Source organism: Macaca mulatta, chromosome 13 (assembly GCF_049350105.2).
Source record: "Macaca mulatta isolate MMU2019108-1 chromosome 13, T2T-MMU8v2.0, whole genome shotgun sequence".
NCBI classification, from domain to species: domain Eukaryota; kingdom Metazoa; phylum Chordata; class Mammalia; order Primates; family Cercopithecidae; genus Macaca; species Macaca mulatta.
In genome coordinates this window covers 79260891-79287611 of record NC_133418.1, presented here as the reverse complement: position 1 = coordinate 79287611, position 26721 = coordinate 79260891, and the positions used below count along the sequence as shown (strand labels likewise).

General features: G+C 36.1%; 1 protein-coding gene across 2 annotated transcripts in view; it reads right to left on the bottom strand.

Annotated features, from left to right (window-relative positions):
* The window catches only part of SRBD1 (S1 RNA binding domain 1), a 215896-nt gene that overhangs the window by 163174 nt on the left and 26001 nt on the right, over nt 1–26721 (bottom strand). For both annotated transcript variants that reach the window (XM_015112279.3, XM_077959633.1), the window contains exons 7-10: nt 26064–26202; nt 20850–20946; nt 19403–19538; nt 8589–8692 (exon numbers count right to left, since the gene is read on the bottom strand). In XM_015112279.3, coding sequence (XP_014967765.2) covers nt 8589–8692; nt 19403–19538; nt 20850–20946; nt 26064–26202 — 476 coding nt within the window. The remainder of the gene's footprint in view (nt 1–8588; nt 8693–19402; nt 19539–20849; nt 20947–26063; nt 26203–26721) is intronic.

The window sequence follows — 26721 nt, the reverse complement described above, 5'->3', positions numbered from 1 at the left end:
GACTGAATGGATCTGTCCCTCCCCAGATCCATACCTTGAAGATGGGACCTTTGGGGGATAATCAGGTTTAGACGAAATCATAAGGTTGGGGATCTCATGATGGAATTAGTGCCCATCTGATAAGAAGAGATAACAGAGAGTTTGCTCTCTCTCTCTCTTTCTCAACCATGTGAGGACGCAGGAAGAACACAGCTTTCTACAAACCAGGAGGGAAGCCCTCACCAGAAAATGAACCAGCTGGCATTTTGATCTTGGACTTCTCAGCCTCCAGAAGTATGAGAAAACAAATTTCTCTTGTTGAAGCCACATAGTCTACGGTATTTTGTTATGGTAGTCCAAGTTAAGACAGCTACTGTATCCTTTTTCTTCCCCTTTCTTTGTCTTTTTCTGAGAGTTAAAGTAGACTGAGCAAAGCAGAAATTCTATTTTAACCCTTGCCTCTTGCCATTTTTGAGTAGAACTTACTCTATTGCTCAGGCCACAGTGCTCTACCAGGCAGCATCTGCATATGTAATGAGGAGTATAAATGCCACAGAATCAATTGTTAATGAACACTGGAGAAAGAATAGAAGAGAAAAAACACAAGCTAAAAGAACAAATGTAGCCTCACTGAAATTGTCCCTATAAACCTTATAAAATTAATCAGGAAAGAAGGGAGGGCTAGAAATGAAAAGAAACCAAGCTGGTAGCACATTCAACATTAACCATGAGGTCAGCTCACTCTCTGACCTGCTTCCTCATAGTTGTTTGGTGCCTACTGTCCTAGAATTACACAGACCCTGTTACTAGATTTTAGCTTCCCTTAACTGCTTTATAGGTAACAACCTGAACATTATGAAATGTTAAGTTTTCCATTTGAATACTCTTTCAGGTCCTGTGTACCAAAGAAACCACTGACAAAAGGTAGTATGAAAGACCCACGACCAAGAAGCTGACTCACCAAAGAGTACAGTTTCCATATCCTGATGATTTTATCCCCCTCACCCCAACCAATCAATGACCACAATTTTCAGGTTCCTTGCCCTCCATGATCCCCTTAAAAATCCTAGCCCAGGCTGGGCACAGTAACTCACATCTGTAATCCCAGAATATGGCCTCCCAGAGGCCAAGGTGGGAGGATCACTCGGAGTTCAAGACCAGTCTGGCAACATAGCCAGACCCTGTCTCTACAAAAAAAAAAATTTAGCTGGATGTGGTGGTGTATGCCTGTAGTCCCAGCTACTTGGAAGGCTGAAGCAGGAGGATCGCTTGAGCCCAGGAGGTTGAGGCTGTAGCAAGCCATGACTGCACCACCACACTCCAGTTGAGCAACAGAGACCCTTTCTTAAAAACAAAACCAAAACAAACAAAAAAAACCCCAGCCCAGAACTTTTTGAGGAAATGGATTTCAAGTCTTCCTCCCATCTCCTCACTCAATGCCCTGCAATCATTAAACCCTTTCTTTTTTTTTTTTTTTTTTTTTTTTGAGATGGAGTCCCACTCTGTCACCCAGGCTGGAATGCAGTGGTGTGATCTTGGCTCACTGCAACCTCCACCTCCCAGGTTCATGCCATTCTCCTGCCTCAGCCTCCTGAGTAGCTGGGACTATAGGTGCCCGCCACCATGCCTGGCTAATTTTTTGTTTTTGTATTTTTAATAGAGATGGGGTTTCACCGTGTTAGCCAGGATGGTCTCAATCTCCTGACCTCGTGATCCACTGACCTCAGCCTCTCAAAGTGCTGGGATTACAGGCGTGAGCTACCTCACCAGGCCCATTAATCTCTTTTCTCTGCTACAAATCCTGCTGTCTTGGTGTATTAGTCTGTTACTGCACAGTGGGCATATAAACCTCTTGGTCCTATGATACTATCTACTCTGTTTCATCCATCTATAGCATCTCTGCCCTTGCCCTCTTGAATGAAAACCATTAACAAAATATTAATTAAAATTACCTTAAGGGTACTCTCATCCCCTTTACTTATCTTAGGCTAGGAAATGAACTAAATTTCACTGAACAAACATTTAAGCACTTACAATGTTTTATTCCAAAGATTACATAATAGCAACTAATTGAATCTCTTCCATAGAAAGTGCCATATAATTTTTAAATTTTAGTGAAAGTGCTTTTAGGCAGGATACATCCTTCCTTCCACCTAAATCCCTGCTGCTCCCTACTGTAACATTTGCCTGAAGGAATTAGGGATACAGAGGAGTAGGATTTCTCTACTCCATTGAAAAAAGGCATGAATTCAACAAATACACCTTTTTTCAATGAAACAAATATTTTTAAAATGTATGGCACAATAAATGTAAAAATAGAAATAAATGTTAAAGATATGAAGAGCTCAAAAGCAGAAGTGACAGCAAACAGCAGTATAATACACTAGTTAAAAGTATGATCTGTTCTGCTCTATTACTTTTTTTTTTTTTTTTTTTTTGAGACAGTTGAGACAGAGTCTCACCTCACTCTGTCACCCAGGCTGGAGTGCAGTGGCACAATCTCGGCTCATTGCAACCTCCACCTCCCAGGTTCAAGCCATTCTCCTGCCTCAGCCTCCAGAGTAGCTGGGACTACAGACACGCACCACCCCGCCCAGCTAATTTTTATATTTTTAGTAGAGACAGGGTTTCACCTTTTTGTCCAGGCCAGTCTCGAACTGCTGACCTCAAGTGATCTACCTGCTTTGGCCTCCCAAAGTGCTGGGATTATAGGCGTGAGCCCCCATGTTTGGCCTTGCTCTACTTTCATGGTGGATTTACTTAAGTATATCTGTGCTACTATTTCTTCAACAGTAAAATGGGAGTAATAGTAGTCTACTTCATTGAATTGTTGTGAGTTAATATATGCAAGGGACTTATAATGGTGCCTGATACATTCCATGAAAGTTTTGCTGCTACTGCTATTATTATTAATTTGGGGAATCCAATGTCAAGAAAGACTTCCCAAAAGAAACATCTGAGATGGGTTTTTTAATGAATTGTAGTTTACCAAGCAAGAAAAAAGAATAAGAGCATTCTGGGAAGAAATCATAGCATATGTAAAAGCTCAGAGGCATGAAAAAGCATGGTAAATTGAAGTAACTATAAGATTAGTGCTTCTAGGAAATAAAGTGGCAAGATCAACAGGAGGGAAGATGAGGGTAGAAAATATGGCAGTGACTAGATCATAAGGGGTCTTATACACAAACTATAGAGGTTGACCAGGTGGGAGAGAGAACATAGTCCTGAATCATGGAACAATATGCTAGACAGTCCTTAGAGGCAGGAAGACCTAATGGAGCGATTTTTTTTAACGTATGTATCTGATTTGTCTCCTAGGGTCATTCCCTTTAAGCCACTGCTTGCAGGAAAAAGCCTGAAATCTTAAATATCACCTACCCATACCCTCTCAAACCCCCAGTAGTCTTCTTCAAGTCTCAAGATCCTCCGTTGGCTTGGACTGCTCTCCTCCCCTTCCTGAACAGAGAGCTGTGGGTCTATTTAATACTTGAGGATGCCTTGATTATACCCATTCAGTTGAACTTAGACCACCAGACCCAGCCCTGAAAGAGAACAGCTTTTTCATTTCCTACATTATAGAAACTCCTTTTTGCTCCTTACACCAAAACAATTCCTGCCCTTCACAGGCTTCCTGGGATTTATTGAAGGCACTTAGCATAATAAGGGACCTGAAATAGCATAGTAAATTCACAAACCCTGTTACTTAAATCTTTAAACTTAAGAAAATATGATGGGTTTGCCTTACAGGATATCATCCCAAAACTTGATTCTTCCTCTAATTCAATAGTTAAATACATCTGAATAAAACTAAGGAGGATTCACTTAAACCAAATCGTACATTGCAAAACACATGCTATGTATGTTGCATACAATGAAGCACAAAATTGAGGTGAGGGATCACAAACTCCTCCAAAGAAATATTCTCTACTTTGGCAAAGAAATATGCTCTCCTCACTCCAGTTGTCAGATAAAGATAGGCTCTCTCCACTGTGCTTTTTTCCACATTTGAAAGACAGACAGTTTCCCTTAAATCTACACGAAAAACAGCAGCACAATTTTAGAGAACAAAAATTAACTTATCAAGTCAAAGACACAAAAACATGAAAACTCAAAAAGACAAGTTCTGAAGCCAGGTGTGGTTGTGTGTGCCTGTTGTCCCAGCTAATGTGAAGGCTGAGGCAGAAGGATTGTTTAAGCCCAGGAGTTTGAGACCAGCCTGAGTAACATAGTGAGATAATGTCTCTATAAAGAAGTTTTCTTAATTTTTAAAAAAAGTTTTCCTTAAATATGTTTTTATTTAAAGAGCAAATGCAGAAACTTAAATTTCTGAGGTTCTCACAAACACAGCAACTATTTCAGCATCTAAAAAGCTTAGAAATCCTCTTCATATTTACCTTGTACTAGTAACATACAATTCCAAATGAGGAATTGTTCAGCTGCTGAATTTGGACCTAAATATTAGTTTCAATACTAATACATTAGCATTAAATTCTTCCTTGTTATGCTAATTAACTTATGTAATAACAAGATTGCCATTTAAATCATTATTTGCCCTATTACATAGTTCTTAATATATTTATAGTTTGAGAGTAACTATATCATCTACCTTATTGTTCAAGCCACACAATTTTTTTTATTTATTTATTTTTTTTTTTGAGACAGAGTTCCACTCTTGTCGCCCAGGTTGGAGTGCAACAGCACAATCTCGGCTCACTGCAACATCCACCTCCCGGGTTCAAGCAATTCTCCTGCCTCAGCCTCCAAGTAGCTGGGGTTACACGCATGCACCACCATGCCTGGTTAATTTTTGTATTTTGTGTAGATACAGGGTTTCACCATGTTGGTCAGACTGGTCTCGAAGTCTCGAACTCCTGATCTCAGGTGATCCTTCCACCTTGGCCTCCCAAAGTGCTGGGATTATAGGCGTGAGCCACCACGCCCAGCCGCTACACAAATTTTATGCTTCACTTCACCTCTCCCTAACCAATCCACCCACCATTTAATCAGATACCTTGTCCTGCCCCGTCTACCTCCTAAATATTGCCCAGATCTGTCTACTTATTCCCTATTGTTACCACCCTAGTCTAAGCTACGATAATCTCTTGTCCCATATCTACTCTTCATTCCTTCCAAATAATTATCTACACTATGGCGGCCTGATTGATCTTAAAATGCAATTTGATCATCACACACTCCTGTATTTAAAATCTGTATTGGCTTCCCACCATCCTTAAAAGAAAAAAGTATTTAGCATACCTGAAAGCTATGTATTAGGATCTAACCCGTGTCAACATCTCAATCTTCATTCCATGTCACTTCTCTTCCTTCTCCTTCTATCTCCGACCTAGGCTAGATGTCAAGTCCACACTACTCAGGGTTCTGTTACAAGCACTTTTCTTCTTCTTCTTACTGCACTTTTCCTTCATAACCTCAACATACTCTTAATGATTTTCTCGGTGTTGTTCTCATGAAACTACGTTGTCATCATGGACAAGCAGTATATCTGTCTAATTTACAGGTGAATCTCCAAAATCTAGCACATAACCTGAATATATGAGTACATACAGAAGAGGGTGGAAGAAATAGGGAAAAAGAGAGTAATAAAAGGAACAGGAAGATTCATCAAGTAAGCATTTCGGTAGTCATTCACACATGTTTAATGGGAAGAAAAAAAAAATTGAGAATAATTCTTTAGGTCCTAGAAGAATGTTTCAGCTCTTGGAATTATCTAAATTAAGAAAAAGTTTCAGGCCAGGCACAGTGGCTCATGCCTGTACTCCCAGTACTTTGGGAGGCGGAGGTGGGTGGATCACTTGAGCGCAGGAGTTTGAGACCAGCCTGGGAAATATGGCAAAACCCCTGTCTCTACAACAAAGAAAAATTTAGCTGGGTGTGGTGGTACGCACCTGTAGTCCCAGCTACTTGGGAGGCTCAGGTGAGAGGACAGCTTGAGCCTGGGAAGTCGAGGCTGCAGTGAGCCAAGATCATGCCACTGCACTCCAGCATGAGCGACAGAGTGAGACCCTGTCTCAAAAAAGAAAAGAAAAAAAGAAAAAGAAAAAGAAAAACTTCCAAACTTGACTGAAAATTATATTACTATGCCATAATGATGTAACATGTTACATTGTAGGCTAAATAATATTACAAATTTTTCAATTGGAAAACTAAATAAAATATAAATAAGTCATAGAAAAATAAATCACTGTAAAAAAATTCCTTGACATTTACTTAGTCTAAAGATAATAAATAGCTTAAAAGCATATTTTTCTTTAACTATTGAGGACTGACTCTGATACTGAGTATTATGAATATTTAAAGAAAAATAAGCCAGAAGTTGTCTTCAACTTACTGTAATTTACTAAAACATTTCTAAAAAGAATTAGCACAATAATCCACTACTTTGTAATAACAAATACCATCAAAGGCCTGTTCTTCACCAGGCATTGTGGTACACAGTTACATAGATTATCACTTAATTCTCTCAAATCTATAAGGAAAATATTACCATTTTAAGGATAGACAAAACTGAGAAAGAAATTAAGTAACAAGCCCATAGGTGCAGAGGTAGAAAGTCATACAACTGGAATTCAAACTCAAATATATCTACTTCTTAGGAGTTTCCTCTATGAAACTATCTTAGAGTTTTATCATATCTTATCTAATTTCCTAATTTTTTAAATCTAGGATTTCTTTTAGGCATACATTTTCTCTTTCCTTTCACTGGAATTTATTTGCTTATTTATAAAGAAAATAAGCATTCATAAAAAATAACAACTAGCCAGGCATGGTGGGTCATGTCTGTCATGCCAGCATTTTGGGAGGCTCAGGCAGAAGGGCCGCTTGAGCCCAGGAGTTCAAGACCAGCCTGGGCAACACGGCAACACGGTAACACCTCATCTCTTTAGAAAAAAAAAAAATCAGTTTATCCAGTGGTGCGCACCTATGGTCCCAGCTACACAGGAGACTAAAGTGGGAGAATCACTGGAGTCTGGGAGACTGAGGCTGCAGTGAGCTATGATAGCACCTGTGTGCTCCAGCCTACGCAACACATTGAGACTCTGTCTCTCAAAACAAGAAAAAGAAAAAAGACAAGACAAGTATATAGGAAAACATATACAAGTAATACAAAGACATTTATTTGCCTCTAATGAAATCATACTATAAATAAATGCTAATTGTAAATTGTCTTTTTAACTTAATAAGACGTGTTCATACTTCAACTTCAGCTCTATTTCCACTTTTTCAAAATGGCTGCACAGAATTCCACCATATGGACATAACATAACTGGCTTAAGCAATTTACCTATTGATTAACATTTAGATTGTTGTTTTACTTAATGGTTGCTTAGTTAATAGTATTTGGTTGTTAAGCAAGTTGATCCTTCATGGCTTTTAATGAATTAACAAAACAGTTCTGTTGAATGAGATAACTGATTTCCAAAATCCATGATACTTATTCTCAAAGAACAATTCATCTAACTTTTTAAGTATCATTCCTAGGAATCTCTCTATTCTAAAGTTACATAGAGCCAGCTGGTGATGAACTTTATCAAAATTTACATCTCCTAGCTGCTAGGAAGCCACTTTACTTACCTCTTTGTATCAGTTTTCTCACTGGCTAAATGGTGGCTACAAAATCTGCTCTACCAACTAAATAGATTGTTGTGAGGATCAATTACACTGCGAAAAATTAAAACTAAAAGTAAAAAGTATTATACAAACATAGTGCTATTTTATAGGCTCCTTAACAAATAAAAAGGGTAATAAAAAATTACATAAGCTTAGACATTTCCTTAAAATATCTAAAAAATTTAATGTTTCTTTCAATCATCCTTAATATGCAACATTTATTCCCACATACAGAATGCTTAGAGATTTATATTGTAATATCCAATAAGTTATTTTTTGTTTCCATCATCCTTAAAGAGCTAAACACTTCAGATATGATACATACAGTATATCTTTGTTAGTTTGTTTTTGCAAGGGAAAAGATGATCTTACAAAAGTTTCAAATAGTACAGAAAAGTAATGAAGTAAAAAAGTTCTTCTCCACAGAGATAATCACTATCAAAAATTCCTCATACACCTTCCTGGATATTCTCTATTTAAACATGCCTGACACACATACTTTTTTTTTTTTTTTTTTTTTAATGCAAAAGGGACACTATTTACCTTGTCTGTCATTGGCATTTTTTTTTTTTTTTCTGAGACAGAATCTTGCTCTGTTGCCCAGGTTGGAGTGCAGTGGCACAACCTCAGCTCCCTGCAACCTCAGCCTCCCGGGTTCAAGCAATTCTCTGCCTCAGCCTCCTGAGTAGCTGGGATTACAGGCACGCACCACCACACCTGGCTAATTTTTTGTTTTTGTATTTTTAGTAGAGACGGGGTTTCATCATCTTGGCCAGGCTGATCTTGAACTCCTGACCTCATGATCCACCCCCCTCGGCCTCCCAAAGTGCTGGGATTACAGGCGTGAGCCACCGCGCCTAGCCTGTCACTGGCTTTTTAATAATTTTTACATAATAGACATCTTTACATATCAGTACATATAGATATCAGTATCATATTTTAGAAAAGAAAGAAAATTCTGTAAATATCTGTAAACAGACCTGTTTTGGATGCACCACCTACAGAATTCATCCTTCACTCCATCAGAAATATTGACCTTAACCGTCAGTACCTTCAAATTTTCTCCACGGTTAATTGCCAGAATCTGAGTGCAAACATAAGGCAAAGACTAATAATCCACAAAATATATGAAACAAATCAGGCAGCTATGTAGCTGACAGCTATATGAATTTTTTACTCATTTATTTACCAAGAATACATTTTAAAATAATCATTTACTTACACTTTTTTCAAGTAACATACCTCCCTCATAAGGAAAACCCTAACATGTTCTTAGAAAATAAAATGCAGATACAAAGCCTATCTATCACATGTACAAGAAGAAACTTCGATGATCTAAAAATCTCATTGCAGATTGTACTAATTAAAAACTTTTGATCATCTGGAGCTGGAAGGGTATACTTTTTATAATTTGAAAAGATAACCTGTGCTAAGATAAATACAAACATGTAAAATCCCTATGTGCAATATTTAGTAGCTACAAATTGTTACCATCCATTGAGCATTACTAATTGTAGAGCCCATCTAAGCACTTTAAATATATTATCTCAAGTAATCCTTAGAGTCACCAGTGATGCGTGTATTACCTTCATTTTACATAATAATTTTTCTGAAACCTGTTCCAAATCACAAAGCTAGCAAGTAGCAAAAAAAGAATTTAAACTCAGACCTGTCCATGCTCTTAATTAAAATATTAAAAGTATGACTGTCTTAAAACACATTTAAAACACTCCTTAAAGAAGTACAAACAAAACCAAAGCAAGCAAAAGAAAATAATAAATAATAAGGTAAAAATAAAATAGAGAATAGAAAAGCAATAAATATCAACAAAACCATAAATTGGTTCTTTAAAGATATCAACAAAATTGACAGATCTTTCACTAGACTAATCAAGAAAAACAACAGGAAACACTCAAATAACAAAATCAGGAACAAGAGAGAAGCCACTATTAAGGACCTTATAGAAATAAAAAAGATTATAAGGGATACCATGAGCAACTGTATAACAAATTAGACAACTAAGATAAAATGGACAAATTCCTAAAAAGACACAAACTACCAAAAACAAACCAAAAAGAAACAGAAAATCTGAACAGACCTATAAAAAGTAAGGACACTGAATTCGTAATTTGAAAATTTTCCACAAATAAATGTCCAGGTCCAGATGGCACCACCACTGAATTCTACCAAACATTTTTAAAAGAATCAATATTCATTCTTCACAAACGTTCCAAAAGATATTAGAGAAGGAAAAGCTTCCCAAATATTTCTATTAGGCCAGTATTACTCTGATACAAAAACCAGACAAGACTTCACAAGAAAACTACAAACCAGTATCTCTTATGAATATAGATGTAAAAATCCATAATAAAGCACTAGCAAACCACATCCAGAAACATATAAGAAGGATTATACACCAAGATCAACTAGAATCTATTCCAGGAATGCCCGGTTGATTTAACATTGAAAAAATCAATTAACCTAACACATTATATCCATAGAATAAATAATAAAAATCCTATGATCATCTCAATAGATGTGGAAAAACATCTGACAGAATCAGGTAGCCCTTCATGATAAAAAAACACTCAACAAACTTGGAAACATAAGGAAAGTTCTTCAATGTGAGAAAGGGCATGTGCACAGAAATCTCACAGCTAACATCACATTTACTGATCAAAGACCAGAAACAAGACAAGTGTGTCCACTCTCACAACATTGTACTGAAGGTTCTAGCCAGGGAAAAGGAAGGGAGGCCATCTATATTGGAAAGGAAGATGTAAAACTTTCTCTATTTGCAGCTAACATGATCTTATATATAGAAAATTCTAAGCAATTCACTACAAAACTATTAGAACTAATAAAGAGCTCAGCAAAGTTGCAAAACACAAGCTCAACATATAAAATTAATTTCTACATACAAGCAATAAACACTCTGAAAATATTTTTTTAAATTCCATTTATGATACCACCAAAAGGAATAAAATACTTAGGAATAAATTTAACAAAAAAAGTTCAAAACTTAAATGGTTGACCTTTGAACAATACAGGTTTGAATTGCATGTGCTGACTTATATGCAGAATTTTTTCAACCAAACAGGGATTGAAAACACAGTAATTGCAGAATCTGAAACCCACGTATAAGGAGAGCTGATTTTTCATATACACGGGTTCTGCAGGGCCAACTCTGGGACTTGCATATACATAGATTTGGGTATATGCAGGGATCCTGGAATCAATCTCCTGTATATACCAAGGAACAACTGTACTCTGCAAACTACAAAACACTGTTGAAAGAAATTAAAGAAGATCTAAATAAATAGACATCCCATGTTCATGGATCAGAAGGCCTAATATTGCTAAGATGGCAATACTCCCCAGGCTGATTTACAAATTCAGTGAAATCTCTATCAAATCCCAATTGGCATCTTTTGCGGAAATTGGCGAACTAATTTTAAAACACATATAGTAATTCAAAGGACTGAGAATAGTCAAGTCAATTTTTAAAAATAAAAATAAACTTGGAAGATTCTCACTTCCCAATTTCAAAAGTTACTACAAAGACACAGTAATCAAGACAGTGGGGACTGGCATAAGGATAGACATAGAATGGAATAGAACTGGAGACCAGAAATAACCCTATACACATAGAGTCAACTGATTTTCAACAAGGGTACCAAGAAAATTCAATGAAGAAAACCCAGTCTTTTCAATAAATCTGGGATAACTAGAATTAACCACATGCAAAAGAACAAAAGTGAACAGACACCTACTTCATGCTATACATACAAATTAACTCAAAAGTGATCTTAGACCTTAATATAGGAACTAGAACTATAAAATTTCCATTAAAAAAGAAGAAAATATTTATGACACCAAGTCATAAAGCCTTCTTAGATATAAAACCAAAAGTGTAATCAATAACAAAAAAACAGATTGAACTTCAACAAATTTTAGTTTTTGTGCCTCAAAAAATAGTACCAAAAAAGTGAAAAGAAAATGAACAATATGGGATAAAAATTTTTGCAAATCATATGTCACATAAGGGTATCTAGAATATATTTAAAACTCTTACAGTTCAACAATAAGAAAACAAAACCCAATTTATTTACTTTCTTAAGAGAATGGGGTTTCACCATGTTGGCCAGGCTGGTCTCGAACTCCTGACCTCAGGCGATCCACCTGCCTCAATTTCCCAAAGTGTTAGGATTACAGGTGTGACCCATCACGCCTGGACACAATCCAATTTAAAATGTACAAAAGATCTGAAGAGGTATTTGTTCAAAAATTATATACAAATGACGATAAGTACATGAACAGATGCTCAACATCATTAGAGAAATGCAAATCAAAACACAAAAAGATGGACAATAAATGTTGGGGGGGATGTAGAGAAATTGGAACCTTCACAAACTACTGGTGAGAATGTAAAAACGGCATAGCCACTTTGGAAAATAATATGGCAGATTAGGTTAAACGTAAATCTACCATATAACCCAGCAATTCCATTCCTAGGTACATATCCAAGAGAAATAAAAACATATGTCCACACAAAAACTTAGACACGAATGTTCATAGCATTATTCATAATGCCCAAAAAGTAGAAACAACCTAAGTATTCGCTTACTGATGAATGGATAAGTAAAATGTGGAGAATCCATATAATGTAATATTATGTAGCAATAAAAAGGAAAGGTGTACTAATACGTACCGTAACTGACAAACTCTGAAATCATTATGCTAAGTGAAAGAAACCTGCATGTTGTACGATTCCTTTATATGAAATGACCAGAACAGACGAATCTGTAGAGATAGAAAGTTGGGTGCCTAGAGCTTGACGCAAGGAAATATTTGGGAGAAAAATGTCCTAAAATTGCTTGTGGTAATGGTTACACAACTCAGTGAATTTACGAAAAACTACTGAACTTATAAAGTTCTAATGGTTGCATTATATGCGATATGAATTTTACTTCAATAAAGCTATTAGAAAATTAAAACACTCTTTTCTTAAAGCACTCTTCAATACCAATTATTAAGATGACAAATCTTAACACAAATTAACCAAATAATTTAATCAAGTTAACAGCTTCCCTTAAATAATATTTGCTAGTCTACATATATTTATGTGTATTATATATTAAAAATAAAAGAAACAACATCACTTCAATATATATTCAGATTTTTCACTAATTCTTAATGGCTTTCTTCCAATCACTCTTAATGAATGGAGTTTTAATAAACTAAGTTCTCCCTTTACAGGACACAAACTGATATTTTAACAATTTTAGCACATTTCCATGAGGATCTCTAACAAAAACTTAGACTTCCTATCTGTGGTGAAACAAGCTTAAAATAATTCAACTTAATATTACCAGAAAATAATTCTGCTACGAAAATTTCTCAATTTGTGCTTCATGTTGAAAAGAATGTCAAAAGATAAAAAGCATATTTTTCTAACTTTAATTTAAATTTTTAAAATATTGAGTAAAATTTTAAATAAATTGTCAGAGTTTTAAAAAATATATAGAGGACTTTTTTCTTTTTTTTTTTTGAGACGGAGTCTCGCTGTGTCGCCCAGGCTGGAGTGCAGTGGCCGGATCTCAGCTCACTGCAAGCTCTGCCTCCCGGGTTTTTACGCCATTCTCCTGCCTCAGCCTCCCAAGTAGCCGGGACTACAGGCGCCCGCCACCTCGCCCGGCTAGTTTTTGTATTTTTTAGTAGAGACGGGGTTTCACCGTGTTAGCCAGGATGGTCTCGAACTCCTGACCTCATGATCCGCCCGTCTCGGCCTCCCAAAGTGCTGGGATTACAGGCTTGAGCCACCGCGCCCGGCCGACTTTTTTCTTATATACTTGAGAAATTTCTAAAGTAAACGTCAGCAGAAATAAAACAATCACTTAGAAATAAAAGTTTAGGCTGGGTACGGTGGCTCATGCTTGTAATCCCAGCACTTTGACAGGCCAAGACAGGTGGACTGGTTGATCTCAGGAGTTCAAGATGGGACTGGGCAACATGGTGAAATCCCAACTCTACAAAAAATACAAAAATCATCCAGGTGTGCTTGTGCACGCCCATAGTCCTAGCTCCTCAGGAGGCTGAAGTGGGAGAATGCCTTCAACCCTCATGGTGGAAGTTGCAATGAGGTGGGATTCTGCCACTGCACTCCAGCCTGGGTGAAAGAGCAAGATATTGTCTAAGAAAAAAAAAAAAAGTAAGCTTACATAAAACAATATATTCAATAATACTGCATAGAACTATCTACAAAGAAATAAATTGTGAATACAAAATAAACTTGTTTGAGCTCAGCAGAGACTTCCGTATTTGCCATAGGTTGTGCCAGCTTAGTAAACAGAAGTTCTTCATACAAGAAATTATCTCTAATAAATTAATTCAAGTAGAGTACAACAATATAGAGGAGAGTTATTTAATTCTGATTTATATAACTATGGCATAACATCACAACACATTATTGGAGGATTTTTGCTCTTTTTTACCATACCTAGTAATGTAATATGTCAAACTTACAAAAAATCCTGACACACAGGAAGACCCATGGTGGAGAGGGGAGTAAAGTAACAGAAATAATAAAGCTTGGGACAGAAACTGGAATTGAAAATGAGTAGTGGGTTAAAGCAAAATTATTGCAGATGGTGACACTGAACAGGAAATAGGTAGTATAAGACACAGGAAATTGCATGTCAGTGAAAATACACACCAATAAAGATAAGGAACAGAAACTCCCATGAGAGAATGTGAAGACTGAGCTACAAATTCATGTGGTAGAAAAGATCACACTAAGGACCAATTTGAAAAAGAAAGAAAAAAAGATGCAGCTGGAAGAATTTACTAAGCAGCTATTAATGGCTATTCCCACAGTACTCGGAGAGAGTTCCACAGTAATTTTCCTTCACCACACTGTCTTTCATCATTTGCATTCATTTCTGTATTCTGTGATACTATGTGCTAGGGTATTTACGTAAAGGCTGAAAAGTAAGGTTCAGAGTTGGGACATGAGGTTTCAGCACTACAGGAATTGGGAAGCTGTTTTTGTAACCTAGCATATCATCACTCCGGCCTGTGCATGATAAACTAAAAAGTTCGTAAAAGGGCAGTGCTGTTTTTCAAAACTGACATTTCCAAAATGCTCTGCTTTCCCAGGCCTGAATACCGTCACACCCAGAAGCCTGTGTCAATCATAATCTTAAATTCAGTCACTAACTCAGAATGCCACGTGTTAAACACAGCAGTTAAAATGCAGAGCCCAATAAAATATTTTCAAGCAGAAATTAGAAGGCTAGGTTTAACAGAATAAAAGCATTCATGTTTTTCCAAAGTTGCAATAAAATTAAATAAACATAAAAGGTGGACAAAATAAGACAGAAAAACTACTTCTGCAAAAGGAATGTTAGTATACTTAGTCACTGGTACTGTTAAAAATTATTTTTCATTATGTTATATCTGTGTCAGTAGACTATAACAACTAGGTATGTAAAATTTCACCATACTTTCTTTCAAATTATTGAAAGTATGTACTTCACTACTTCACCTGATGCGGTAAATATAGTGTGCACAAAAGTAAAGTTGACAACTTTAGATATAATAGTGAAACATTTCAAATATTCAAAAGGGCAAGGGCCGTGTCACCTCTATACCCTAAATAGGACCCAACATAAAATAACCTTTCAGGAAATACTTGTGGGATAATCCAACACTCTTCATGTCTTGTTACAACAAAACAAAATTTTTTCACATCTGTGTCATCTTAAACGAAAAACAATTACTTTTTTATTTTTTTAAGAGGCAAGGTCACACTGTTGCCCAGGCTGGAAGGCAATGGCTATTCACAGGAGCAATCCCACTACTGATCAGCACAGGAGTTTTAACCTGCTCCTTTTCTGACCTGGGCCAGTTCACCCCTCCTTAGGCAACCCAGTAGTCTCCCATTCCTGTGGGGTCACCATATTGATACTGAACTTAATGTGAATACCCAATCGGCATGGCACACTTCAGTCCAGAAATTCTAGACTCAAGCAATCCTCCCACCTCAGGCTCCTGAGTAGTTGGGACTACAGGTATGCGCCACCATGCCAAATAATCACATTCTTAATGATGAAAATTAAGTATTACATGAAAGGTTAGGAATACTAGTTTTTTCTATTATTCTCTCTTTATAGCAGTAAAATGCAGATAGGAAGAAAAATAAATTTTTAAATTATTTTTTGAGAAATTCCAGGTTTGAAAAACACTGACAGTTTCCTAACTTCAAATCTCCCTCTCCCTTTCTCAAAAAACTATAAAACCAATAAAGAGAATAAATGAAACACAACACAGAACCCATCTCTTTGCATTTCTAGGAGACAGAGAATTATACTGGCATCAGATTTCTCAAACATAACATACAAAGGAAGCCAACAGCAGAGCAACATATTCAAGAAACTTAAGGAAAGAAAGTGCAAACAAAAATGATTATACCATGCCAAGCTATCCTTCAAGTTTTAAGGCCATAGAAAACAATTCTGAATGTGTAAGAACTCAGAGAATATTGTACACATATACCCTTCTTCAGATCCTTCACTAGAGCAGAAGTTAGCAAACTATGACCTATGGGCCAAATCCAGCCTGCCATCTGTTTTTTGTGAATAAAATTTTATTGAAACACAACCATGCTCATTCATTATGTATTGTCTATGACTGCTTTTGTGTTACACAGCAGTTGTGTAGTTGCAACAAAAGCCATCTGGCTCACAAAACCTTAAATATTTGTTCACTGGACCTTTACAGAAAAAGTTTACCAACTGTATACTAGTCTACAGAATAAGTTTCTCACTCTAAAGACTTTGGAAAGCTCTGGCAAAAGGACCAAGGGCAAGCATTAATATAATTCTAGGGCCGAGATTAAAACAAGAGTGGGGTCAGTTTCCTTTAAGAAAGCGCGGGTTGCAAGGCAATCCTCATACCAAAGCAGACTTCAGAATAAAAAGCATTAAACAAGGTAATAAAGAAAACTTTATATAATGTTAAAAGCCACACTCCAGCTCTGGAATAGAACAAGGAGCGTGCGATCCTGTACTTTAAAGATGTTGTTAGGAGTGATATCACTGAAAATTGTGGAGTAGGGAACTCTAAATATCATCCCTCCACAAAGGTAAGGTAGCAAAAACCATCAGAATTAACTTTTTCACAACTATGGAATCTAATAAAAATTTTATAACAACGAAAGAAACACAGAAAGAAGCTGCAGAATTTCTATAAGAGAGCACTTTTAACTTACACCAGTCTCAGCAGTGGCCTCTGAAGATGACAGCCCACTTTCCTAGGGCAGGTTGCTCTTATCAGAAGGAGCAATATGGACCTTATTCTCAAATAACTACGGTTGTGTGTTTTGATGTCTGGTGGGTCCCTGAGGAACTGACTCAAGGGCTTGCCTTTATTTCACATGCCTTGGAGCTTACTCAGGACAGAAGAAGCCTCCCAGGTGGCCTTTGTCAAAAGTACTTAAAGGCAAACATATTAGCACCAGCCATGAGGGGTAAGGGATAACACGGGGGCAACTAACACACAGACCAAAAAACCTGTGAAAAATAAGCATGGAAATGAGATATTTGAGGGAAAAGGGGCTTTGTAAAATTCCTGGGCATGCTGAGGGCCAGGGTGCATGCTCTGAAAAGATCTGAGGGAACCTTAAGCTTTCACCTCTAAAAGAACTTTGGGCTCCATGCAAACAGGAAGAAAAGGCTAAGGCAGAGCTGTTAGTGGCCTCACTAAGTGTTGAAGGAGTGCCCCAATAAAGAATCAATCTGCAAAGTCTGGGAGAGTTTGGGGTTTTTTCTTTTAGGGTTTATTTTGTTTTTGTTTTTGGCTCCAGGCATTCAGGGGAATCTCTGTTAAATAACTAGATGGTTACTAAGCTAACAAGGGAGACCTCAGTGGACACACATAACAAAGAATAAAAATTTACAAAACTAGTTAAGAAAAGTCACTAGAACAAACCACCCCACAAAGCAAGTAGCAACAACAAACACGAGGGAGGGGAGAGAATCTGATTTCCAGAGTTATCAAGTTATAATATACAACATATACAGACTTTACCAAAAAAAAAAAAAAAAAATCAAAGAAACTGTCCATGAGAAAGCTTAGACATTGGCCTTACAAAACAAAGATTTTAAATTAACTCTCTTAAATATGCTGAATTCAAGAAAATCATGAACAGAGACCTAAAGAAAGCCAGGAGAATGATCTTTCAACCATATAGAAAAATAAGAGTTAGAAATTATAAAAAAGAACCAAATAGAAATTACGGAGCTGAAAAGTACAATGACTGACATAAAAAATGTACTAGGGGTTCAACAGCAAATTTGAATAAAAAGAACAAATCAACAAGCCTGAAGACAGGTCAAACGGGAATATACAGTCAGAGAAAAAAGAAAAAACTAAAGAAAGGAAAGGAACAGAGGCCGAGACCTGTGAGACACTATCAATCATACTCTTTACGTATAATGGGAGACCCAGGAGAGGAGAGAAAGGCGCAGAAAGGATATTTTCTTTAAATTATTATGAAGAATTTATCAAGTTTGATGAAAAACATTAATCTACACGTGTAAGAATCACAATAAACTCCAGGTAGGATAAACTCAGAAAGACCCACAACAAGACACATTATAATCAAACTGTCAAAAGATAAAGACACAGAATCCTGAATGCAGCAAGAGAGAAGAGACTTGTCACAAATAAGGCATCGTAAGATTAACACCTGATTCCTCATAAAAAACCATGGAGGCCATACCATAAGAGTGGATGGTATATTTAGTATTAAAAGGGAAAAATTTAAAACCATCAACCAAGAATTCTATATTTTAAAAAACTCTCTGTAAAAAAATGAAGGAAATGTTTAATGGACATAGAGTTTCAGTTTTGCAAGATAAAAAATTTCTGGAGATTGGTGGCACAACAATATAACTATGCTTCCCATTACTGAACTGTATGCTTAAAAAGGGTTATGATGGTACATTTTATGTTAAATGTATTTTACCACAATTAAACATAAATTTTTTTTAAAAAAGGAGAAATTAAGATTTTCCAGAAAAAACAAAAATTAGGAAGTTTGTCACTAGTAGACCTGCCTTACATGAAATAGTACAGGAAGTGCTTCAGACTGGAATGAGAGGGTACTAGATAGTAACTTGAAGCCATAAAAAGAAATAAGGAGCACTGATAAAGGTCGCTACATATGTAAATATAAATGCCAGTATTACTGTATTTTTTGTTATCTCCTCTCTTTTTTCCCTTTATAATTTAAAAGCTACATTCCACAACATAGATATAGCCTATGACTACATTTACGAAAAAAAAATTTAGTAAACTGAAAAATGAAACTAAAAGACTGAAGTACAACGACTATGATTTGTATAACTAAATGAGACCTCTCACACTTTATTCTAAATCAGGTATCTCAGATTTGTATTTCACATGGAAGAGATCCAGAATTGAGCTCAAATATAAGGATACTAGGAAGCAGAGTCTAACAAAAAGATCACCAGCCAAAAAGTCAAGATATCTAAAATGTTATATTGTCAGCTCTGCTATAACTCTCAATGTCACTTATTAACTAACTGCTCTGGGTCGTTCGTTCCCAATTTGTGAAGTGGCGAGGATATGACAATATTATAAGAATTTATATAAAGAAAAAAGAAAACAGTTGACATAAAATTCTTTAAATTCTTAGTAAAGTAGCAGGCAAATCTAAAATATTATCATTATTACTGTATCAGCATGCACATGCAGTTTCTTTATTTACCTGATGATGGTGAATGCTTCTTATGTTGCACGAAAAATGCTGGTAGAGCAGAAACTTATCAACATCTTTCTCATTTACCTTTTTTGAGGACACTTTTGCCAGAGATGACTGGATACAAACGTGTCTGTTCTGGCACCTGTTCAGATACCCAAGTGTTCAAAAAACAAGCATTTATTAATTTGTGCTTTAGTAAAGAATATATAGAAATAAGGATAGCAAAAAAGTCCAAGTGAGTTTTTTTAATGATGCCCAGCTATGAAATCAATATTACTGCCCCATCAAAAGAGGACTCTTTGCCTACTGATACTAGCATAGTCCTCCAGATCTATTTATATATCTACTCAATCTCCCCATAAAATGCCTAAATGAATTCAGAAACCATCTGCAATTATGTAAAAGATCAAAACTCTCTATAGAAATCAAACCAACAGCTCTGATCTAAATATCAGACTTTTCTAATCACTAAGTTAGGCAGTCATAGTCAATTAAAAACTAAAAAAAAAGAGAAACAAAAGGACGTGTCAGGACAGCTTCCAATAACAATTTATAATACTGAACCAAATTTAAGCAGCATAATTACTTATAAAAACACATTTTAAAACCTGAGCAAGAATTTTGCTTCAACTCATTCCTGCTGGGGCCACTGAGAAAATAGAAAAGTTATCTGCCTTGTACTAACAAAAAACCCTGACAAGCAACAGTAGTCAACTAGGTCATCTCCTTTCCTCTTCTCGGCACAGCTCAAACAGCTAGATATGTGGAGGGAGAGAGAGGGAGAACAGACTTCTGGCAGAAACGTGTCTTCTCTTCTGATACACAGCAGAAAAAGAACAAAATATATAAAGAGAGAGTTTTAAATTAATGTGTTTTTGTAATGAGGCATAAAACCCATAAGCCCAAGAAGGCTCTAGGTCAAAGATCTTTAATGTCTGATAAACCAGGACTGTGATCCCATAGATAAGCTGCTCCCCCAACAGCTAAAAATCATCTGGAGGTCAGTCCTTTTACCCTCATCTGATATTACACATTCTCAAATTAAGCCAATCACTGGTAAACACCAGAAACAAGATACTATAAAATTAAGCATACATCACAATCAACATGTTTAAAAAGCAATGCCACTCTAAAGGACATGAATCTCTCTTCATATATATTGTGTAAGGCAATGGTTTTTAAACTCATCAGGCCCCTCCACTGAGACGCCTCAGCATAAAGAGGGTGAGTAGGCAGAGTTCCAGGCTCCCTGCCCAGAATTCAATTAAAACAACTTTACTTTTATCTGTTTTATATATTTCGGTTATGCTATTTGAACAAAGAGTTCTGCTCCTTAAAAAAAAAAAAAGGTCTGAAAACAAAGTTTTTAATGAACATTGGTATTAGCACTAACCGTGTGACCCTTAACAGCACGAGTCCATAAAGCAGAAAACTCCATAAAAGAGTTACTCACAAGTTCCGAATGAAGTCAAGCGTGTCTTTGTCTTTAGCAATCATGTCTGCTAAAATATGCTGCACTCCTATTTCAATATCCTGAAGCGTTGAAAGCCCTTTAGGAGAAGGGTAAAAAGGAAAACAAAAACAAAAAGTATAAGATTGGTTTTAAATTCTATAATTAAATCACAGTAAATTAATTCCAGTCAAAATAAAACCTTAAGTTGACAGCCTCAAGACAGAAAGATATTGTAGCGGTATACTAGCTTCCATTTGTAACAAAAACAAGTCTCCAAAAGCAATAATACAGACATAATACATAATATATTGCCCAGTGGTAAAAATGCATCTCTGGAGCCAGCTGCCTTGTCTAATCCTGGTTCTACCATTTGCCAGTTGTGAGACACTGGGCAATCTACTTGACTTCTCTGTACCTGAGTTTCCTATAAAAATGGAATCATTATGTACCTTCTTTATGAAGTGATTACAAATATTAAAGACATTATAGGAAATATATATTAATAGAGTCAAAACAAAGGGACAGTACTCCATTTGTTTAAAAAAATTATCCTTTAGAAGCAATTTCTATTTTGGATTACGGGGCATTTATTCACATTTTCAACGACCCATTTGAATTTCACAAATCTCAAAAGCACAAAACAAGAGCTTTCATGCAGTTGTTCCTCTTCACAGTTAAATTGTGTACAGATGGGCATTAAGTTCTCTTTAAGCATTTCTTATTTGCTAATTTATAGCAATGAATCTTGTAGATCAAGGTTTCTCTGATATTGACTTACGGACAGAGATCATTTGCACTGCTTTGTTTCATTTCTTTTGCCTTTATCATTCTATTTGCATGAAAGATTTTTGCACTAAACTTGAATTACACAAGCACTGCCTATTATATGTATGTTTTCCTGTAAGTAAAGTTTTAATGAGTAATAAGGTACAAAAGCCAAAGAGAGGACAGGAGGACATTTATTACGGCATAATTAATAAATAGAAAAGATCAGTTTGGTTGTGTTAGGATAAGTAATTATGTTTACAGTTGACCTTTAAACAACATGGGTACAGGACCCTTTTTTTTTTTTGAGATGGAGTCTCACTGTCTTCCAGGCTGAAATGCAGTGGTGCGATCTTGGCTCACTGCAACCTCTGCCTCCTGGGTTCCAGCGATTCTCCTGCCTCAGCCTCCCAAGTAACAGGGATTATAGGTGCGCACCCGGCTAATTTTTGTATTTTTAGTAGAGATGGAGTTTCACTGTGTTGGCCAGGCTGGTCTCGAACTCGCGACCTCAAGAGATCTGCCCACCTCGGCCTCCCAAAGTGTTGGGATTACAAGCTTGAGCCACTGCACCCGGTCTGCACAGGTCCACTTCTACATGGATTAATCACAATAAAAGTTGGAACAAGGGTGCCTGCCTCTCATCACCCCTTCCACCTCCTCTACCTCTTCTGCTTTTGCTATTCCTAAGACAGAAAGAACTCCTCCTCCTCCTCCTTCTTCTCGTCAGCCTATTCAGTGTGATGATGAGGATGAAGACCTTTATGATAATTCACTTCCACTTAATAAACAGTAAATATATTTTTTCTTCCTTAAAATTTTCTTATTAACATTTTCTTTTTTCTAGTTTACCTTATTGTAAGAATATAGTTTATAACACATATAACACACAAAATGTGTCATCTTTATGTCATCAGTAAGGCTTCAGGTCAACAGTGGGCTATTAATAGTTAAGTTTTTAGGAAGTCAAAAGTTATACCTAAATTTTCAACTTTGAAGAGGGAGCTGGGGCTGGGGGTTGTTCCCCTAATATCTGTATTAGGCAAGGGTCAACTACATTTTAAAGAAATTTAAAGAAAGAAATTTAGCTAATGAAACTAATAGGAATTCTATTTACATTTTAAGAAAACTTTCCTATGAGGGAATTTTCATTAACAAATTACCTTTACGAGATGGAAGACTATATATCTAATGGACTTAAAACAGCTATAGCACGTAGAGCACTCAATAAACATTTGTTCTTGTGTTAGCTCTCTCAGTCATCACCTAGGAAAACCATTCACAAGAACTAATTCCTGGAGTTCCAAGTATCTCAGAGCATCATTACATGAAGTTTAATGACAACACCAGGGTGATAAGTCAGTAGTAAAGATGGAACCTACAGGGAGAACCATTAATGGAATCAGAGAACAGAAGAAATTATAGACCTTGCAATAAGAAAGGGCCTTTGAAAATCCCCCATCATAAGAGGGGAATATAATTTGAAACCTTATGTAATTAATGAATCTAATTAAAATTTTGCTAGAGCTCTAGAGAAATGTTGTAAAGTGTAGTCTAAGGACCCAAAAATAAAATCATACCAGGTACTTGTTAAAACTATGAATTCCTAGACTGGGGAACTGAAGTGTTTTTATGGAGTGTCCCAGATAATTCTGATACCCATTCAACTTTAAAAAACTGCTGCTAGGGAAATGCCTTGAGCTACTTCTACAGCAGTGGTTCTCAATGGGAGACAGAAATTACCAGAGTCATTTGGGACACTCTTTCAAATTACATTCCCCTTCTCAGTCCAACCAGGGAGAAAAATAATTTTAAAATAAAGTCTTCTGTGTTTTGAAAAAGCTCCTTTCCCAATCAAAGAGAATAGACCTTGTGGGTTTAAAACAGTCAAAGATAACAGATGTTCCAAAAGTTTAGCACCTCAGTTAAATAAGGAGGAAATATGGTCCACAGAACCAGAAAATCATACCCTTTGCCTTAAAATGAAATCTTTCCAACTAGAGAATCGTCAAACCTCCACACCTGTAAACAAAAACCGAAAGGCCAACATTTCTTTTCACTTTCTCTGCACTTCAGCTACCTCTTCTTATATATGACAGAACAATCAGTTACTTCCTCTTGGACACGAAAGTAGTATTTTGGATATCCCAGGACATAGTCCATTTGTGGCACAGTATAGCTTTATGATTCAGACCAAATGCTTACTGGTCTGTGGCAAGCAGGCAAGAAGTGTCTTCTATTGGGGGAAAAAAAAAATGGAACTATCCGGTTTCTTAAATATTTCTTTCAGGAATGATAGGATTATGAAACTTCTTTAGAAAAACAAAATTAAGGGTGATCATGATTGTGTGTAACATAAAGAAGGAGGAGACAAAGAGAAGGAGAAAACATTTCTATCAAACTTAAAAAAAAAAAGCAGTACCTAGCTTATATAGACTTACTTATAATAATTCTACATTTTTGATCAGGGTAAAGGAAAGAGGGAGTAAAGCAAACAGAAGTCCTGATATGTCTGCTAGTACAGTACTACTGTAACTGTGCTAGACCCTGAACTATCCACCTTATAAGAAGTATCACCAAATGTCCGTTGTCATATATTCCAGCAGCCTCACCATGTATGACAATCCAAAGAGATACGGTTATCAAAAACCTACCCAGTAGGAACTCAGTGTGTGAGAGAACTCAAGAGACTTCGTACCAAAGGTAGTGAGAAGTAGAAGGAAAGAAAATCAACCACAAGGAGAAAAATAAAAATAAAAACAGTCAATAAGCCTTTGTGCATCTAACATTCTGAGAGTTTCAACATTCCATTTTAATAAAACATACGATGACTGGGCACAGATAGTTTCCTACTGTGGTTAACTTAATGCTTAGCTATAGTCTTAGCTATTATTAAAATATTAAGTGTTGCAACCATTTGGAAATCTAACTATAAATACACATTAAAAATTAAACAAATTTGAATTTTATTCATTTCAACCCATCTCTAAATTCACAATCCTATTTTACTTTTTCACTATTGCCCTTCTCCAAACATTAAGATAAGTGTGTTTGGGTATGAACAGATATCTAGATTTTACAGACATACCTACTTGGTTTTTTAAATCACAAATTCACATTTGCTGGGTTATTTAAAATAAAAACAGGCTATGGTATGCTGTAATTTTCTACAGGTTAGTACATACTGTGGATTTTGTTATCAGAGACTGCCCCCTACAGACATTTACATGTCCCAGTCTATGGGATCCACAGAAGGACAAAAGAAACTGGAGGTGGGGGTGGGGTGGAAAGATGTAGGTCAAAGGGTACAAAGTTGTAGCTACACAGGCTGAAAAAGACTACAGTTCTAACATACAGCACGGGGGCTATGGTTAATAACATTGTAATGTGTACTGTAAATTTGCTAAGACAGATTTTAAGTGCTCTTAACACAAAATAAGGTAACTGTGAGATGAATACGTTAATTTGCTTATCATGTATAGAATACTTTAACTATAGTACTCACTTCACTATGTATTAATACATGTATATCAAAACATCATGTTGCACATGTTAATTATATAATTTCTTAATATTAAAAAAATAATTTTTTGAGAGTAGACACCACCAGAACATCAATCTCCCCACTCAATCTTAACAGCAAATTCCTGAGAAAAAGGCACTCAACCGAAGTTTTTACTCTAAGGCTCATTTTTACAATAAAAAAAATGCACCTTGACATTTATCAACTGTCATTTTCCTTGAGTTTTTCTTAGAAATATCTCTCCCTTACTTCTTCCCTCTCTTATTCTCTGTTGTGCATGCACACACACAAAATAGGAAGATACACTTGGAGGGAAATTTCAGAAAAAGACACTTTACTCCTAGAGTAGAAGTGTGAGAACGGAGCTTCACTTTACACTTTCTGGATGTCAAAACTGTTGACATTTTTAAAGAATATTTATGACTTTTACAAGTAAACAAATTTTTAGAAATAAAAGCTTTACTAGACAATATAGGAGAATCTTTATAAATTTGGGATATGAAGGAATTTCTTTAAAAAGAAAACACAGCTATTATCTTAAAAGATGGTTAGCTATAATAAAACTCCACTAATACCTATTTATCAAGAGATGCCATAAAGAAAGTGAAAAGACAAGTTACAAACTAGGAAAAAAAGATTTGCAACACATATCAATGACAAAAAATATTTTAAAATAATCATTTGAAAAGAAAAACAATACAATAGAAAAACGGGCAAGACTAGAATAGGCACTTCATCAACAGAGAAAAGTTGAATGGCTACTCAATAGGTATGTCAGGATTTGTTTTATTTCAATTATTCTACATACGCTGTAATATTCTTTCGTATAATCATTACTTAACAGAACATTTTTTTAACACACGTTTTTAAATTAAAAAAAAAAAAAAAAAAGAAACAAAGTTGATCTCTGTAAATAAAGTCAGTACCTTTAACATCAGGCCTAATGTATGATAGCAGACTGAGCTCCCCTGGTTTCTCAAGCAGTGCCCTGGCTGCTCCTTCTAAGCCCAACTGTCTTGCTCTCTGGGCTTTAGTCCCTTTGCTCCCAGTTTTATATGGAGCAGACTAGAAAATAAAGGCAGAAAACATATGATTCAGTTTTAAAAAAACAAAAGTTAAAACTAGGATACAAAATTAGAGGACATACTGAGAATGCTAAAGAAACCCTTTCCTCAATCCTTTCTTCTTCCTTCAGAGATGAATTAAAACTAATTTGAAAACGCTTACTGTAAGAAGATGGTATGTGCCTTCTCTTATTCTTCATATTTTTCTATATGCTAAATTAGTTGCTTGGTTTCACTCATCTTAAAAACTCATTGCTTGGACTGCAAAGTCCTCAACTCCAGCAAGTTCCTTTAAAAGTGTGCTACACACAATTCTTCTACTTCTTTGTTTTTTTTTCTTCTTTTTTTGAGAAGAAGTCTCACTCTGTCACCAGGCTGGAGTGCTGGGGCACGATCTCTGCTCACTGCAACCTCTGCCTCCTAGGTTCAAGCGATTCTCCTCCTCAGTCTCCCAAGTAGCTGGGCCTACAGGCGCGCATCACTATGTCCAGCTAATCTTTTTTTTTTTTTTTTTTTTTTT